We start from the raw sequence: 19,846 nt of genomic DNA on the forward strand, positions 1-19,846 counted from the left end.
CAAACATTCTCCCCCAGTCAAAAGTTCTGGGTTAAATCCATCGTTCTTTTGCCCACTATGCCACCCCAGTTTGGACCCAGCCATATGCAAATCAGTCTTGACCCTGTGTCCCATGGGAACAGTCCAGACCGAACTACCTGGCCAGGTCCTCCCTGGACCGGAAACAAGCATCCTGGGACCGTTTTCAGGGTATGTCACCCTTCTTCAGCCAGGCTAGCTTGAATCCAGTGGCACGGTGAGCAAGGGACCCATGTCTGGGCATACCCATCCCACTTAGGGCAAAAAGTTTATTATTAGGGTGAGCACTCTAAGGAAATTTTAATTTGCAACAGATTTTTCAAACAGGCATGCACACATGACACATTTCAAGTTCTAACTTTACATTGAGCATTATCTTGTGAATAATATAATTGACAGTTCTTGTGCTACCTGCTTGATGTACGGGATTGTGCCATGTTACTGGGGAATTAAGGTTAAGGTTGTGATAGGTGGTGAATGGGTATGTGCGCTATTGACGCTTGTGCCCTACAGTGTTCTCGACTACTTGTGGTCGCACCGCCTTGTCTTCAATTCATGAGTAATTTGGTTTGGTTTGCCCATGTGTTGTCGGTGACTGCTATCTGCAGTGTGATATTAATAATGTAAAATAAACACAGCATTCCCTCAACTCCAAAAGTAAAATATGACCACGTGCTTATTTAAAAGTGAACTCAAAGCTGTGAGCAATGCTGAAAGTGTTTGGGAGCTTCTGGTAGCTCGCGATCGACTGGTTGGAAACACCTGGAGCACAGGATACAATGTCTGCAAACAGTAGTATAATTCAGGGTCTGCCTTTTATTCTATTTGCTATGAACAACGAATGCAAACAGAATGTTTACTTACAGGTGTGTCCAGTGGTAAATATACTGTCTTCCAGTCTTATGGATCCGTACTTCCAGAAATACTTCTTTTCTACTTCGAGCGTCTCTTCTATTCCATTTACTGCTTTGTCTAATAGAATATCGTCTTTTGTTTTACCTATTGTGTCATGTATTGGTAAAGCTGAATGTTACTGTTGCTGCTAATGTGTTTTAACTTCCTGTTTCTCAATGTTAACATTTTTAGTGGGAACCCTGATAAGCAGACTGAGAAGGGGAATACTGCACTACACTACTGCAGTCGGTACAATAAATCAGAATGTCTGAAACTGGTTTTGAGGGGAAAGCCAACTATAGATATTGGTAAGAATCGAGCATTACTATTTAAAAGCATCTTTGACCTGCAGTGCCACTGTCTTGTTTGTAGCATGTGATGTCTTACAAATCACTATATAAATATTCAGTTTGTGGTAGGTGGCAATATCAGTTTATTTAAAAAATGTTGGCCCCCTTCCAGGGCTTGAAGCCATACATGAGCATCTATACTGGACATTTGCCTGGTAAAGGGGAATTCTTGTCAGTGATATCAGAGCAGTACAAGTGTTATACCCTTTGGGCTTGACAGTCACTCTGCTAATGGCATCTTTAGTATTCACTGAGCAGGAGAAATTCTGTTTTCCAAGAATGTACACAGTGAATGATTTTGTCAACAACACCAGAGTCTGTTCCGGTATTTATTTACCTTCATCAGACTTCTCAAGCTCTGTCAATGAGAACAGTTATGAAACCATTACAGATTATCACTTTCATCAGATAACATATGTATGTCTTTACAAGGCCAGTACAGGAGTGGCTTTCCAGCCAATGGTGAATATCTGCTGCACTGCAAATATTACTCAACCAGCTGTCAACAACAAGCACACCATGGAACTAACCCTCACCCAGGTACGCCATTTTAAGCATTACAGACCACTGGAAACAGCACACAGCTGTGACACACAGGCACTACGTTGTCTCTCGGCTTCTGGTGGTTACTGCTACCTGCAGATTCATCGCCTTTTGACCATCCCCAGGAGCTGGACAAGGTTCATGAAATGTTTATTGGCTTTACAGAATGCTTCTGGGATTGCTACAACTCCAGATGTGGATATAGAGCCCCAGCCAGGCCCTTGTTCCATGCTTTTATATAGAAATCTGGTGTCCTTCTGGTGCAGTCACTGGCATCTGTAGTGTGTTACTCCCAACAACCTTACAGTGGTCCTACAATCTGCAACTGTTGCCGCAGAGCCACTGTTGCCTTTCAATTAGGCATTTATGGATTTCCACCAGGGAGACATTGAAACAGGTCTACCTCATCACCTGCTGTTAGCAGAGCAGCGAACAAACTCCTGGATTTTAGTCCCTCTCATCCACCAGACAGGGAATCCAAAAAAACTAGAGGTAATTAAAAAAGGACTTTTACATCAGATAGTTTGCCCCTACAGTAACATTATACCCTCTGTTTTTTGGCTTCCTATTTGCATACCCTGTGATGCTTATCGGGCATGACCATTTGAAAGACTCATTTCCATAAGTAGTCTTAACTGTACGAGATTCTTTGAGGCATATCATCAGGGCTGACCTTGATACAGTGGAGTCTGTTGCCAGAACAATGGGCTCCTTTGTCTCTGTATGTCAAAGTGGCTGGCTGTAATCTACAGGCTTTTCGGGCAATGATGAGGCCACTTTATTGGACATCATTTGATGAATAACATCCTATTTAGAGTTAAAACTGACACAGTATTTAGGTTTCACCAGCTGTTTTCAGTTACTGCAGTTTCAGTTAACACAGACCCTGCAGCAACAGCAGAATCCTTTCGTCAGCTAGTAGAGGGACAGGGGAAATGGTTGAGGCAAACAGGTACACTAACTCTCAAGATCCTCGTCGTCTGTTCCCACACCATCTGAAAAATACCCATATTTGTCCCTCAAGCAGTAGGTGTACCTCTGGGGAGGCAGGGTTTCCCTTGTTCTGCCGGCCTGGAATGACATAACAGAACAATGGGCCATTCAATATGGTAGAGAGTGGGTGTTCCATAGCCTGCCAAGGGACCCTCACCCACCAGCCCCCTCCGATAATCCTCACTGTTGCAAGAATATCTGTGCATTCTGCATCAGGAAGTGGCAGCCCTATTGCAGAAGGGAGCAGTGGAGTTCATGCCAGAACAGGAAATTGGGCAGGGGTGGTACGCTCTGTACCTGATTCTCAAAAAGGATGGTAGTTTTCGTCTCAGGGTAGCTCTTAAGCTCCTGAAATTGTTCATTAAAATGGATAAGTTGTCGCTGGTTCTGGGTTTTTTCTTGCTAGGAGAGGGAGACTTGGTGTCCCTTGACTTGCAACATGAATACTTCTACATTTTTAGTTCCTTCAGGTGTACAGGAGGTACTTGCGTTTCGTTGTAGTCTCAACGCATTACCTCTTTGTAGTACTAACATTCAAACTGATATCAACACCTGTAGTGATTGCAGTTCATCTCAGGAGGTCTGGAATTGCTGAATTCCTATACGGGTAGCTGCTCAAACCTGGATTGTCACCGTTTTTTCTATTAACAAGCTAAAATCTCACCTGGAGCCCTTACAGTGCCTCCTGTTCTCAGGGGCCATACAGGACTCAACATCTCTCCAAGCGTTCCCTCCATCAGGATCCGGAACATTCCAGTCAGTATTCTAGTTGGAGGCTTGGGTTCCAGTCCTGATGATCCTGTGACTGCTGTGCCAGTTGCCTGTATACTTTTGGTCATCTATGCATGCTAGCACATAACATAAAGATTGCCAAGTGGTGCTTCTGTAGGCAGTGACTCCAGTACAAGTGAGACATGTAGGACGCACTTTGTGGTTTCCTGGTACATTGGGGTAGTGCTAGCATGGTGGTCAGTAGAAGAACACCCATAGAAAGGATTGTCCTTCAATCATCCGCTGGCTGTGGCCACAGTGGTGATGGATGCATCCACTCTCAGGTGGGGTGCTCATCGGGAGGAGCTGGAGATCAAAGGTCTCTGATTTCCAGAAGAGTAAGTATTGCGCATCAACCTGCTCGAATTGAGGGCAGTTTGGTTAGTGCTTAAAGCCTTTCTTCATATCCTTCGCGGTCAGACTGTCCAGATCCTGACTGACAATATAACTGTGATGTGGTATGTCAGAAAGCAAGCATTGGTAGAGGTCCCCATATTTGTTAAAAAGCGCTGAGGCTCTGGGCCTCAGTATAGCTTCATGGAATTTGGCTTGTCCCAAACCATCTTGCCGGGCAGACAGCCTGAGTCGGCATCATCCTGCCGACCACTGGTGGTGTTGTCACCTGGTGGTGATTCAGCACATCTGTGCCTGTTATGGCAATTCTTAGGTGCATCTCTTTGCCGCTCATGCAAATGCTTATTTTCCGATATTCGGTGCCTTTGCGTATCCATTGTTGGGAACCATTGTGAAATGTGTTTTAGTTGAGTTTTCCACTTTTCTACGCATTTACTCACATGCAGTTGATCCTGAAGCTTTTGAGGGAGGTATCCTCATTGCTCTGGACTAGCTGAGATGATTTAGTATACTGACCCCCTGTGCTTGTCCCATTGTCTGCTGCTACGTTTTCTTACATTTTCTATTACATTTTCTCCCAGTCCTAATGGCAAATGTTGCACCCCAACCTCCAGAGCCTCCATAATTATTCCTGGAGATTGAGTAGGGCCATTTGAGTATTTTTAAGCTGACACCAGACTGTATTGACATGATCCTTTCTCTTTCCACAAAATAGCTGTGCTCAGAGGTAGAATAGATTTTTTTAGTTAGTGTGCAGAACAAAATGTAGATCCTTTATAAGAATGTCTTCCTGAAGTTCTTCAAATTTAAATTACCACCAGCGATACATTTTTTTAAAGGATGTGCTAATCGTCTTCTCCCACACCTTTTTGTTATGCCGTAGCTGGATTTGGACCTAGAGTTAGCCTTTTTGACTGAGGCTCCCTTCGAGCTTCTCCACAGGTGTCAGCTGTGCCTTTTCTAAGAGCATTTAATTTGGTGACACACGTCAGAAAGTTATAAGCACTGAGCATCTGCCCGCTGTTCACATTATTCTTCCCAGAGAAGCAGGTCTTCCAAATAAGAGCTTCCTTTCGTTACAAGATGGTGTCCCTTTTCGATCTGAAGCAAGACATTACCGTAGGAAAGTGCCCCTTTTGCATGGCTACCCCCTACTTTTTGCCTGACATCTGATGCAACTTTACTTGATGTGCCCTATACGCCTTTCCGCCTATACCACTTCTGCCCAGAGTGCTGAAGAAGATCGAGCGCGACCGGGCCCAAGTAATTCTTGTGGCTCCGGATTGGGCACGAAGAGTCTGGTATCCCGAGCTGCTACACATGGCCATCGATCCTCCGATAAGGCTGCCTCTTCGGGAGGATCTTCTATCGCAGCAGCAGGGAACGGTCCTCCACCCGAACCTGTCCAGCCTCCACCTCTGTGTGGAGATTGATCGGTGGCAGTTGATGTCGTTTGATCTGCCTCCCGAAGTCTGTGATGTTATCTTGGCAGTCCGGCGTCCCTCCACTAAGACGGTATCCGTCTGTAGATGGAACAAATTTGTGGCATGGTGCGCAGCAAAGGCTGTGGATTCCCTTTCTGCTCCTCTTTCTGAGGTTCTGTTGTTCCTTCTTTGGCCCAGCAGGGCTCTGCTCTGGGCACTTTTAAGAGCTACCTATCGGCCATTTCAGCCTTCCTTAGGCTTCCTGATCAGCCTTCTCTTTTCAAGTCCCCTGTTGTAAATTGCTTCCTCAAGGGCATTACTCATCTTTTTCCTCCTGTTCCTTTCGTAATGCCTCAGTGGGACTTGGAACTTGGTTCTGACATACCTTATGTGCGCTCCCTTTGAGCCGCTTCATAACTGTCCTCTCAGACTTCTTACTTTAAAGACTGCCTTTCTGGTGACCATCACCTCTGCTTGCAGGCTGAGTGAGCGTCAGGCTGTTTCTTCCAAACCTTCTTTCCTGGCTGTTCATCCAAACCATCACTTTGCGCACCTTCTTTCCGCCTCCCCTTCCTTCAAAAGAAGAAGAGAGGCTCCTCCGTCTGGATCCAAAACGGGCGCTTTCCTTTTATTCGGATCGCACCAAACAATTCCGGGTGGATGACAAGCTCTTTGTTGGCTACATGGGCGCTAAGAAAGGTTGGGCCGTGCACAAACTGACCATCTATAGGTGGGTCGTTTTGTGCATTAAGGATTGCTATTCCTTTGCAAAGAATGAGCCTCCAGTGGGGCTGCGCACCCATTCCACCAGGGCGACGGCAGCTACTACTGCTTTGGGACGAGGAGTCCCCCTCAATGACATCTGTCTGGCAGCTATGTGGGCATCTCTGCACACGTTCACTAGACACTACTGTCTGGACAGCCAAGTCTGGAGAGACAACTTTTTGGGCCGTTCTGTTCTCCAGGACTTTCTGGTGTGATTTTGGTTTGCAGCCCCACCTCCGGGGTTGTATTGCTGGGGTATCTATTCTAAGGTGAGGAATCCATAACTAACTGTTTCTTTCAGATGTACAAGTTACTTACCTTCGGTAACGATATATCTGTAAGAAGCATTAGTTAGTTACAGATTCCTTACCGCCGCACCCATCCTCCCCGTTCTGCGAACTGATTTCCAGGGCTAAGGACATCCTTTCAGGGCCCTAGTTTTGTGCACCAGTGGTGACTGTCTTACATGGCTCTGTGTTTCTGGCGCGGAAAGTCGTGTACAGAACTGATAGCCCGCTAGGGTGGCATCTAAGTAGCTACCGCAACTTCATCTAGACGACTACGACACCAACGACAGATGCTGAGCTGACCGACGCCACCTTCCGACGTGCAGAGTTACTGCTGACGAAAAAACTTTCCGGATCCAGTCTGACACCTGGGAGTTACTTACCTTCGGTAACGATATATCTGTAAGTAACATAGGTTAGTTATAGATTCCTTCCCGCCCCACCCATCCTCCTAGTCCTGCGAACTGACTGCTAGCGACAGGGAGTCCCTTTCAGTGCCCTAGTTTTGTGCACCAGTGGTCAGTGTCTTGCATGGCGCTGCGCTTCTGGCGTGGAATGTCGTGTAAAAGAACTGAAGTCAGCGCGCGAGGGGGGCGTCTTAGTAGCTACCGTGACGTCACCCCAGCGAGCACGACGCCAACGACGAACGCTGAGCCGACCGACACCACCTTTCGACAAGCAGGGGTACTGCGGACTAAAAGTTCTCAAGATCCAGTCTGACGCCTGGGGTAATTCTAAGGTAAGAAATCTATAACTAACCTATGTTTCTTACAGATATATTGTTACCGAAGGTAAGTAACTTGTTCTACAGGAGGTTTGTAAAGGGGTATGGATCTATTGTGACACCCCTCACAGAACTCACCTCCAACAAAATGCCCAAAAAAGTCAACTGGACATTTGGCTGGCAAAAGTCTTTTGACACCCTGAAAGAGGCATTGTGCTCAGCACCTATTCTCAATGCTCTAGATTAATCCAAGCAGTTCATTGAGCAAACTGATGCATCCGAGCTAGGGATAGGAGTGGTCCTATCCCAGGCAAATGATGATTGACAAGTCCAACCTATTGCTTTCATAAGCAGAAGGCTACTCCCCAGGGAATAGCATTAGAGTGCCATTGTGAGGGATGTGTGGTTTTGTTCCTGAAGATGTTGATACCATACCTGTTTGGTACTCACTTCCTAGTTCAAACCGACCACAAACATTCCTCTGGTTGCTGATGCAGATGAAAGGAGAAAACCCCAAACTTTTGAAGTGGTCCATCTCCCTGCAGGAAATGGACTTTATAGTGGAACATAGACCTGGGACTGCCCATGCTAACGCAGATGGCCTTTCTAGATGTATCTACTTAGACAATGATGAAGACTCTCTTGGGAAAGGTTAGTCTCATCCTGTTTCGTTTGGGGGGAGGGTTGTATAGGAAAGTGTCTGTGATGATTTCCCCGAAGCACTACCCCTTTACAAGCAAGGGAACATCAAGCAGTCCAAGTTGGCTGCCGAGATGGCCCAAACAGGAACCAGCGCTGGCGGTCTAGGCACGTCGACTCAGCTCGGGAGGACCACGCCTTCGAGAACGGGCAAAATGCAGGGAGCGCGGAAGTCCAGGAGAGCGATCGAATGGTGACTACAGATACGGGGCGAGGAGAAGCACGGTACGACGACTTGTGGCGATGAGTATTGGCCAAACGATCCCAAGGAAGAAGACAGCGAGACGGAGCGACCCAGGATTCCAGGAAACGGCTTCCTGTATACCACGAGCGAGACGGGCCCTCCGAGGAGAGATGAGGAGGCGGGTTCTCACCACACCATGGCCCCGGATGGTTGTGGACTCAGGCAAATGGCAGCTGTGCAGCCATTTTCGCTAAGGGGCTAGTGGGATGGGCTAAGGGCCACACCAACCTTAACACCTTGATATCCCTCACCTAAGCACTACACCGTTAGGGTCACTGGTGGTGGTGCACCCCCACCACTTTGTCTTACAAAGAGGCAGTTGCCTGAAGGATTTTTCTTTTCTTTTCCCCTCCTTCCACTTCTCCTCCCGAGTGCCACAATCTGGACAGGAACACGAAGACCGCCATGAAGCCAAGGGGACCCGAGGCAAGCCAGAGACCGGCTAGAGGCGTCCTCAGGAAAGGAGAAAAGTAACAGCTTTGTGCCAAATACCTAGAGAGACTGGAAGGTTTAATAAAAAACATCCCTCAAACTTAATCAAACATCTGTCTCTTACCAAACCAGGAGGGACCGCTCACATTTACTTGCCTGTGAAACCGATAACCATTTTCTCCCACAGGATACCATGTTATGAGTTTTTGGGCCTAAAATGTTTTGTGTTGAACTTTTGATTTGTATGGAGGAACAAGTAACAATCACTTAAACCAAGAAAAGTCTTACTTACCTTGTATTGTGAGTTCCCTTGGTGTGGTATCTAGGCATACCACCCCCAGTAGTTGATGTAATCTGAAAGTAATCAAAAGTATTCTAAAAGTAATTTCTGTGTAATGTACCCTGCATTTTGAAACCATACCAACCAGTAACAATTGCAAATCAATTACCAATTTCATTTCTGTGTAAAGGTTTACAATCAAAAGTATATGTTCGAGGCATATGAGCTGCAGATTACACACTGGTGCATAGATCGCCATCTGGTGTTGGGCCCGGATGTTTGCAGTTTGTTTTTCCTCTTGGAAAGTCTTTGGAAGTCACGAGGTCGGTGACTCATCCTTTGGATCGTATTGTGCATGGGCTTCGGCTCCATCCTCAGATTGTTTTTTTCCGCCATCGGGCTCGGATGTGATCTTTGCGCTCCGGTCCTGAACAGCTTCCAGTTCGACGGTCGATGCGCAATCCTCAACTTAAACCGCGGTATTGTTTCTATCGCGATCTCCCCCACTCAAACGCGCCTTCTCATCGGCACGGACCTTCAGTTCCAGTCATCGACGGCGGCCTTCGGGCCTCTCCAAGCTTCGGTCCTGGCTAATGGAAAGGACTCCATTTAAAAAGTGCCCTCAATGTGGGTCCAAATTCCCCCACACCGATCTCCACGAGGTATGCAATCTCTGCCTCTCCCCTGAACACGAGGCTCGAGACTGTCCGGCGTGTAAGTCCTTCCGGTCCAAAAAGACTATTCGGGACCGAAGAGCCAGAAGAACTATGGCGCACTCCTCATCGACGATTCCGGACGACATCTTCGGAGAAGGCATCGACGCTCCGGAGCAGTACACCGAAGAGGGCCTCGTCAGCGCTTCCGAGGCCGACGACTCAGATCTGGAAGACATCACCCCGGCGCAGAGGGTCGTGAGTACTGATCCCACCCCCCCCCCACACACACCCCTGCCGGCACCGAAAAAGGCTCCGGTCACACCTTCGCCTCTGGGCCTAGGCAAGGCCAAGGACACTGCTTCCAACACCCCACCTTCGGGCCCGGTGAAGAAGCCAAGCAAGCCTTCCGGCGGCTCGAGCCAGCCTACTCCCGGTACCTATAAACACGCTTCGGCACCGAAAAAGAAGCCTATCCCCATATCGACACTGAGCTCCGCACCGAAGAACTCGGGGTCGAAACCCAGCTCTTCGGCACCGACAACACCTTTGGTGCCGACCAAAGCACACAAGGGCACCGACACTTCGAGGCCGAAATCCATCTCGGTGCCGACCAAGCATCCGGAGGTTCCCAAACCAGGTTCCAAGCAAAGAACTGGCACGGAAAAGCCTAAAAAGCCAACGGCCCAGATTCTTTCGGCACCGACGGACAGACCAGCCTCACCGGACTTATTTACACCGGATCCCTTGCAGAAAACACTCACCAAGGATCCTGGACATTTGACATTTTCTTCCAAAAAGAGACATTTGGAGAAGCCTGCTCCACCTCCGCCTCCAAAAAGGAAGGACTCTGCTACCTCCCCGTTCAGACTACCTTCCCCACCTCCTCCACCTTCTCCACCTCCACCCCCCCTCCTTCTCCACCCCAACCTCATCGTTCTCCCACCCCTTCTCCACAAGATGATGTTTACGGGGACCCATATGATGACATAGGGGATGTCCCCCAGGACCTACCCGCAGGGGACCCCACTCCTACAGGATCCCCAGACCCATGGGATGACTACAATATACTTGATATCCCCAACGTCCCACAAGATGACCTTTACCCCTCCAGGCCATCTCCACCAGAGGACTCATTGGGGTTCCAACACCTACTACAAAGGGCGGCACACTATCACGGGGTAGACTTACATACCGACCCCGTGGAGGAAGATTTCCTCCTCGACACGTTCGACACCACACATAGGTCTACGACCATATTACCTATGCTTAAAGGAGTGGTAAAGCATGCGCCAGAGGTTTTTAAGGACCCAGTTAGAGCCAGGGTCATTAACCCGTGCATCGAGGAAAAAATACAAAGCTGCCCCTACAGATCCCTCCTACATCAGAGGGCCAGCGCCACTAGACACCACTGCACGTAAAAGGGCAAATTCCCAGGCGTCAGGCGAAGCACCACCACCTGACAAAGAGTCAAAGCTACTGGATGCATCAGGGAAACGCACTGCGTCACAAGCAGCCAATATGTGGCGTATTGCCAATACTCAAGCCCTATTGGCCAGATATGACAGGGCACATTATGACGAGTTAGAGAGCATAATGCACCACCTCCCTGAGAAATATAAAGCTAGGGCCAACGAACTAATTCAAGAGGGTAAGACCATCACAAACACATCTATATGCTGTGCCTTAGATGCAGCAGACACAGCTTCCAGAGCCATCAGTACAAGCGTCCTCCTGCGTCGCCATGCTTGGCTGAGAATATCAGGGTTTAAACCGGAGGTACAAGCCTCCATCCTTAACCATCCCTTTGACCAGGAACATCTATTTGGCCCAAAGGTAGATGAGGCCCTAGAAAAAATGAAGAAAGATACGGATACGGCGAAGTCCATGGGAGCCTTACAGTCACACCCTCCTAGACGCTCCTTTCGCCGCTCTTCCTTTCGCAGTACATCTAGAGGCTACTCCTCAGATACTGCGTCCACTTCGTACAAATCCCCCACTTAGTCCACCTTCACGAGGGGTTATCAAAGAGGCGGCTATAGGGGGTAACAACAATAAAGGCAGAGGCAAAACAAACAACGCCCGCTCTGCCACAACGCCTACCCAATGACTACTCCCCCCCTCCCCCCCCCCCCCCCCCATCCCCCAAACCAGACTATTCTACTCCGGTCGGGGGCAGACTCCAACATTTCCTTCCCGTCTGGGCTACCATCACCTCAGACAAATGGGTGACACAAATAATTCAATCAGGCTACTGCCTAGAACTAATATCTACCCCCCCAAACATTCCACCCAGGCAGCGCCCAATGTCACAAGAACATTTAATACTCCTAAAGCAGGAGGTAGTCTCCCTCCTACAAAAACAGGCAATAGAACCCGTTCCGACCAACCAACAAAACATGGGAGTCTACTCCCTATATTTTCTCATACCAAAAAGGGACGAGACTCTGAGGCCCATCCTAGATCTTCGGCCCCTAAACACGTACATACACTCCGACCATTTTCATATGGTAACGCTTCAGCAGGTACTTCCGCTCCTCTCCCAAAACGACTTTTTGACCACCCTAGATCTAAAAGACACGTATTTTCACATTCCCGTGCACAAAGCTCACCGCAAGTACCTCAGATTTGTAGTGGACGGACAACACTTCCAATTCAAGGTGCTCCCGTTCGGAGTCACAACAGCGCCAAGGGTATTCACCAAGTGTCTAGCAGTGGTAGCAGCACATTTACAAAGACAACACATCCACGTCTTCCCATACTTAGACGACTGGCTAATAGAAGCCGGGTCGTACAATCAGTGTGTTCAACACACATCTACCACCATTCAATTACTCCACCAGCTGGGCTTCACAGTAAACCACCAGAAGTCGCATCTCCAACCATCCCACATAAAACAATACCTCGGTGCCACCATACACACCTCAAGAGCACTAGCCTACCCCAATCCGGCCAGGATTGCAAGCATTCAAGCTCTACGCGCAAAATTCGCACTACAACACTCCCTTCCAGCTCGAGCGTTTATGCAACTAATAGGGATGATGGGCTCTTGCATTTTCATAGTGCCTCACACAAGACTCCAGATGTGTCCTCTCCAAGAGTGCTTAGCGTGCCAATGGAACCAGGCCCAGGGTCAATTAACAGATCTGGTGTTGGTAGACGGTCGCACCCATCGCTCTCTGCAGTGGTGGAACACCACAAACCTTTCCAAAGGTCGACCGTTCCTGGACCCGGTTCCTCAAATAGTACTGACAACGGACGCATCGCTCTCCGGCTGGGGAGCTCATCTACTACATCTCACCACACAGGGCAAGTGGACACCTCGACAAAAGTTACTCCATATCAACCATCTGGAGTTACTAGCACTCTTCTTAGCCCTAAAATCTTTCCAAACTCAAATTTCAGGCAAGGCAGTCCTGAACAGACAACATGACAGCCATGTATTACATCCAAAAACAAGGCGGCACACACTCTCCACAGCTCTCTCACCTAGCACAGAGCATATGGAGATGGGCGATACCCCAGAAAATCTTTCTCCTAGCTCAGCATGTCCCAGGAGTCCAAAACACAGTGGCAGATCTGCTCAGCAGACAGACACAGCAGATCCACGAGTGGGAGCTTCACCCGCAAGTTCTTCACCCATACTTTCAAATGTGGGGGCATCCACAGATAGACCTCTTCGCCACCCACGAAAACGCCAAATGCCCAAGCTTCGCTGCCAGATACCACACCCATTGTCCAAAGGAAATGCGATATGGATGAACTGGTCATGCAAATTTGCGTACGCTTTTCCGCCTCTCCCACTCATTCCACTAGTGGTGCGCAAACTACAACAACACTCCCTCACACTAATCCTAGTAGCTCCAACGTGGGCCAGACAACCGTGGTATACCACACTGCTGGAACTATCTGTAGTGCCGCACCAAAAACGACACCTCTCTCCACACCTCTTAACCCAGAACCATGGAGAGATCAAACACCCGGACCCAGCGCAGCTCAACCTTGCGATCTGGCTCCTGAAATCTTAGAATTCGGGTACCTAAATCTTCCCCCTGACTGTATGAACGTCATCAGAGAAGCTAGAAGACCTACCACTAGAGCGTGCTACGCCGCCCAAGTGGAAACTTTTTGTTGCTTATTGCCATAACAACACCATCAATCCACTGGACGTGTCCATTCAACACATAATAGGCTACTTACTCCACCTACAAAGGTGCAATCTAGCCTATACGTCCATTAGACTACACCTCGCAGCTATTGCAGCTTACCTACAAAACAGGCAACATCTCTCACTCTTCAGAGTACCTGCCATTAAAGCCTTCATGGAAGGCCTTAAAAGAATAATTCCCCCCAGAGTGCCACCCTCACCTGTGTGGAACTTAAATATCGTTCTCACAAGGCTAATGGGGCCTCCCTTCGAACCTCTCCATAAATGCGAACTACAATTCCTAATATGGAAAACCGCTTTTCTTGTAGCCATCACTTCCCTTAGAAGGATCAGTGAGATACAAGCACTTACCATTCAAGAACCTCTTTCTCCAAATGCACCATAACAAAGTTGTTCTCCGTACCATCCCAAAATTCCTCCCTAAAGTCATTTCTCCCTTTCACCTAAACCAAACAGTAGAACTACCAGTATTTTTCTCGCAACCACAGACCGTTGCAGAAAGGGCTCTTCACACACTGGATGTGAAACGAGCCTTACTCTACTACATTCAGAGAACACAACCTTTCCGTAAGACCAAACAACTGTTTGTTTCTTTCTCCCCACCACACAAAGTTAACCCCATCTCAAAATCGGGGATAGCTAGGTGGATTGTAAAATGCAATCTGAAAGAAACACGTTAGTTAGATTCCTCACCTTAGAATATCCCCAGGCGTCAGACTGGATCCGGAAGATTTTTGTAGCAATACCCCTTGCGCGTCGCTAGGCGTGGTCTGCGGCTCCGCGTCCGTCGTCGGAGTACTTAGACGCCGCCCTCGCGCGCTGACGTGAGTTCTTCTTTTTTCCGCGCCAGTAAGCGCCGATCCGGGAGACCTACCCCTTTAGTCAATTTTTGACTAACTTTTTCGACTCTTTTTGGTCACTTTCGACTCTGGTACCGGTAGGATGCCTGGTTTCAAGGCCTGCGACGACTGTCACCGACTGATGTCGGTGACCGATCATCACCGCCGGTGCCTGTACTGCTTGGGCCTCGACCACGACGCGGAGTCGTGCTCCGACTGTATGGCCCTGACCTCGAAAGCTAGGCGGGAGCGGTCCGCAAGCTTCTCGAGCTTCGCCACTCGGCTCCGCGCCCCTCTCGATCCCGGTCCAGGAGGAGGTCCAAGGATCGGTCGCGGAGCCGCACTCGACATCGTCGCTCGTCTGGCTCGAAGTCTTCGGGTAAGTCGAAGCGCTCTAAGAAGTCCAAGAGGCGACACCGCTCTTCGGACTCCCCTCGCGCGACTCGGCCGAGGGTCCGGGTGGTTCCACCCACGCGGCTCCGCTGGAGCCGCGTGGGTGGTTCCACCCACGCGGCTCCGCTGGAGCCGCAGGCGCTGCGCAAATCCCCATACCCGCCGATCCCTGGGATTGAGGCGATGCCGACGGAGGTCAGTGCCTTCCTCTCGGCCATGAGGAGCCTGGCCCCGCCGTCGACGCCCGCTGGCGCGCCTTCGGGCCCCGCGGACTCGACTGGGCGACCTCGCGTGCCGGCGGCTCCGGCCTCGACGCCGTTGGAGGCTCCGGCCCCGACGCCGCAGGTCCCCGATGGGCCCGAGCCTGGGCCCCCGTCGACGCCGGTCGACCTCGTCACGCCTCCTCCGCCGGCGCCGACATCGGTACCACCCCCGACTCCGGTCGACGTCGATCCCCGGTTCAGCCCCTGTCCGGTCCCGACGCCGATGCGGCGCAGCCCGACGCTGCATCTGACGCCGCTAGAGACACATATTGTCTATCGACCGGCTCCGATCATTCCTCCTGTTTACCAGGAATCGGATGGCGGGGGCGAATGGGAGGGGTCTGAGGACCCTATGGCCCTTCAGGGGCAACTTTCTCAGGACTGGGCAGATGAACTGGGGGAGGCCAGTGGATTGGATACCTCACCGGACACTGGATTCATCTCTCCTCCGACTGTGGCTTCGGAGGAGGGTGCAGCTTTTTCTGTGGTGCTGCGCAAGGCGGCCGCGGCCCTTGGGCTTGAGCTGCCTGCCGTGGCTGTGAGGACTAACATCCTCACTGAGGTGCTTCAGTCTGCCGCATGCTCCACTGAGCCTCTGCTGCAATTCAATGAGGCCCTCATTGACGTTCTGCAGGGCACCTGGTCCAAGCCCTCCACAGTCCCTCCTGTGGATAGGAACGTTGCCAGGCGCCACCGCCCTGCTCCGGGAGACCCCAGTTTTCTGTCACAACACCCCACCCCCGAGAGTCTGGTTATCCAGGCCTCTACCTCCCAATCCTCCTTCCCGTCCGCTCCTCCGGACCGGGATTCCAAGAGACTGGAACAGTTCGGTAAGAAGCTGTTCTCCTCGCTCAGTTTGGGCCTGCGGTCTTTGAACACCGCCTGTCTCTTGGACCGATATTCCCACTCTCTGTGGGATACGGTGGAGGACGTGCTGCCCCTGTGCCCGGAGGAGGCCCGGGCACGGCTTTCCTCAGCTCTGGCCGATGTGAGAGATGCAGCGCGCCGTGCAATCCGATGTGGACTCGACACTACGGACTCGCTGGGTAGGGCGATTTCTACCACGGTGGCGCTTCGACGTCACGCCTGGCTGCGGTCCACGTCCTTTTCAGGGGATGTCCAGAGCACCCTCATGGACATGCCTTTTGATGGCACTCGCCTTTTTGGTGAGAAAGCGGACAGTGAGCTGGCTCGCTTCAAGGACTCCCGGGCTACGGCCAAGTCCTTGGGCCTCTCGGCCCGCGGCCACAAACTTCCGCTTTTCGCTCCTTTCGTGGCCAAGGAAGGGGCACCTCCTCACGTCCGCCTAGCCACCGGCCGCAGAACCAGCCTCCACGCGGTCGTGGACGTGGTTTCCGCCGAGGCGGTACTGGAGGACAACGCGGTCAGTCCACATCCACCCCGGCAGCATCCGCCTCAAAGCCTTCCTAGTCTGAGCTTTCAGGCCCATTCCTCGCCAGTGGGAGGCCGGGTTCGCCATCACCTGCTCCACTGGCGTACCATTACTTCGGACAGGTGGGTGCTGCAAATCGTCCGAAGGGGCTACTCCCTCCCCTTCGAGATGACCCCTCCAGCCATGCCACCGCAGCACCACCATATCTCGGAGGTTCATTTGAATCTTTTGAGAGAGGAAGTTTCGGGCCTCTTGGCCAAAGAGGCCGTCGAGCGCGTTCCGAGCCCAGAAGTAGGTCGTGGTTGTTATTCCCACTACTTTCTGGTTCCCAAGAAGGGCAAAGGAGGCCTACGCCCTATCTTGGACCTCAGGAACGTCAATGCCTTCCTCCGGAAGGAACGGTTCAAAATGTTGACTTTGGCTCAGGTTCTAGCTGCCCTAGACCCTGGAGACTGGATGGTAGCGTTGGACTTGCAGGACGCATATTTCCATATCCCCGTCCTGCCGGCCCACCGGCGTTACCTGCGGTTCAAGGTGGGTCAGGAGCACTTTCAGTTCACTGTGCTCCCCTTCGGCCTTACCAGTGCCCCTCGGGTGTTCACGAAAGTGATGGCGGTGGTCGCAGCTCATCTGCGCAGATCAGGGGTTCCAGTCTTCCCCTATCTCGACGACTGGTTGTTGAAGGTGGGCTCGACCCAGACAGTCGTCTCCCACCTCCAGACTACGGCGGATCTCCTGCATTTGCTGGGGCTTTCCATCAATGTCCCGAAGTCACACCTGAGCCCCTCTCAAAAGCTCCTCTTCATCGGAGCGGTTCTCGATTCGGCGCAGTTCCGGGTCCATCCACCGGAACAGCGGGTCCGGGATATACAGGCCCTGATTCCCATCTTTCGGCCTCTATCCTGGGTTTCGGTCAGGCTAGTGTTGCGGCTTCTGGGGCTGATGGCCTCCTGCATCCTACTAGTGCATCACGCCAGGCGGCGCATGCGGGCTCTGCAGTGGGACCTGAAGTTTCAGTGGGCCCAGCATCACGGCAACCTGTCCGACCATGTCTTGATCTCGGAGGGCACTGCACAGCAGTTGCAGTGGTGGCTCACGGACCGCGATTGGGTCGCGGGCAAGAGCCTCTCCCTACCCCTACCGGAGCATGTCGTTGTGACTGATGGTCCCTCCTGGGATGGGGTGGCCATATGGGAGAGGCGGAGATCAGAGGACTCTGGTCTCCAGCGGAGTCTCGCCTCCACATCAACTTGTTGGAGCTGAGAGCGATCCGACTTGCACTGAAAGCCTTCCTTCCCTCTGTCCGGGGAAGTGTCGTGCAGGTGTTCACGGACAACACCACCGCCATGTGGTATTGCAACAAACAGGGCGGGGTGGGGTCATGGACCCTTTGTCAGGAGGCTCTGCGCCTCTGGACATGGCTGGAACACCAAGGCATCACCCTGGTGGTTCAATATCTGGCGGGCTCTCTGAACGCCAGAGCAGACGAACTCAGCCGCCGGTGCATGATGGATCACGAATGGCGTTCTGAACTCCGAGGTGGCGCAAGGTCTCTTTCAGCTGTGGGGAGAGCCTTGGTTAGATCTATTCGCCACCGATGAGAACGCGCAATGTCAGCAGTTCTGCGCGTTGGAATTTCCAAGGCGGCACTCGCTAGGCAACGCTTTTCGTCGCGAGTGGAGTTGCGGTCTGTTGTACGCCTTTCCGCCTATACCACTTCTGCCCAGTGTGCTGAAGAAGATCAGGCGCGACCGGGCCCAAGTCATCTTGGTGGCTCCGGATTGGGCACGAAGGTACTGGTATCCCGAGCTACTCAGTATGTTGACCGATCCTCCGATACGTCTGCCCCTTCGGGAGGATCTTCTGTCGCAGCAGCAGGGGACGGTCCTCCACCCGAACCTGTCCAGCCTCCACCTCCATGCGTGGAGATTGAGCGGCGGCAGTTGATGCCATTTGACTTGCCTCCTGAAGTCTGTGATATCATTCTGGCAGCCAGGCGTCCCTCCACAAAGACGGTATGCGCCTGCCGGTGGAACAAATTTGTGGCATGGTGCACAGCAAAGGCTGTGGATCCCCTTTCCGCCCCTCTTTCTGAGGTTCTCCTCTTTCTTCTTTCTTTGGCCCGGCAGGGCTCTGCCCTGGGCACCTTGAAAGGTTATCTTGCTGCCATCTCTGCCTTCTTACGGCTTCATGATCAGCCCTCTCTTTTCAAGTCCCCTGTAGTGTCACGTTTTCTTAAAGGCATTACTCACACGTTCCCTCCTGTCCCTTTCGTAATGCCTCAGTGGGACTTGAATCTTGTCTTAACATTTCTGATGTGCGCTCCCTTTGAGCCTCTTCACAATTGTCCTCTTCGTCTTCTGACTCTTAAGACTGCTTTCCTGGTAGCCATCACCTCGGCTAGACGGGTGAGTGAGCTCCAGGCTCTGTCGTCCAAGCCTCCTTTTCTATCTGTTCATCCGGACAAGGTTGTCCTTCGGCCTCGTCCTTCCTTTCTACCGAAAGTGGTGACCCCCTTTCATCTTGGGCAATCTGTCACCTTGCCCACCTTCTTTCCACCTCCGCATCCTTCCAAAGAGGAAGAGCGGCTCCACCGTCTGGACCCAAAACATGCGCTCTCCTTTTATTTGGACCGCAGTTCCGGGTGGACGACCAGCTTTTCGTTGGCTACGTGGGTGCTAAGAAGGGAAAAGCTGTGCACAAACGGACCATCTCCCGTTGGGTCGTTTTGTGTATAAAAATCTGTTATTCCTTGGCAAAAAAGGACCCTCCTGTTGGGCTGCGAGCCCATTCTACTCGGGCCACGGCGGCTACTACTGCTTTGGGACGGGGAGTCCCTTTGCAGGACATCAGTCAGGCGGCGACGTGGGCTTCGCTGCACACGTTTGCCAGGCACTATTGCCTAGACAGCCAAGTCCCGAGGGATGGCTTCTTTGGCCGTTCTGTCCTCCAGGACTTTCTGGTGTGATCTTGGTTCGCAGACCCACCACCGGGGTTGGTATTGCTTGGGTATCTATTCTAAGTTGAGGAATCTAACTAACGTGTTTCTTTCAGATGAACAAGTTACTTACCTTCGGTATTAGTTAGTTAGATTCCTCACCGACCCACCCATCCTCCCCGTTCTGCGAACCGACATCTAGGGTTAAGGCTATCCTTTTCAGGGCCCTAGATTTTTTGGCACCAGTGTCGGTCTCTTGCATGGCTCTGCGTTCCTGGCGCGGAAAGCTATGTACAAGAACTGACGTCAGCGCGCGAGGGCGGCGTCTAAGTACTCCGACGACGTCATTTCGGCGCACGACGCGGAGCCGCAGATGGCGCCTAGCGACGCGCAAGGGGTATTGCTACAAAAATCTTCCGGA

At 51.3% G+C, this 19,846-nt stretch overlaps 1 protein-coding gene across 4 annotated transcripts in view; it reads left to right on the top strand.

Annotated features, from left to right (window-relative positions):
- Positions 1–19,846, top strand: part of ASAP1 (ArfGAP with SH3 domain, ankyrin repeat and PH domain 1) — a 1,875,051-nt gene that overhangs the window by 1,256,780 nt on the left and 598,425 nt on the right. For all 4 annotated transcript variants that reach the window (XM_085604920.1, XM_085604922.1, XM_085604921.1 and 1 more), the window contains one exon: positions 1,105–1,220. In XM_085604920.1, coding sequence (XP_085461046.1) covers positions 1,105–1,220 — 116 coding nt within the window. The remainder of the gene's footprint in view (positions 1–1,104; positions 1,221–19,846) is intronic.

Source organism: Triturus cristatus, chromosome 5_1, assembly GCF_964204655.1.
Source record: "Triturus cristatus chromosome 5_1, aTriCri1.1, whole genome shotgun sequence".
Lineage (NCBI taxonomy): Eukaryota > Metazoa > Chordata > Amphibia > Caudata > Salamandridae > Triturus > Triturus cristatus.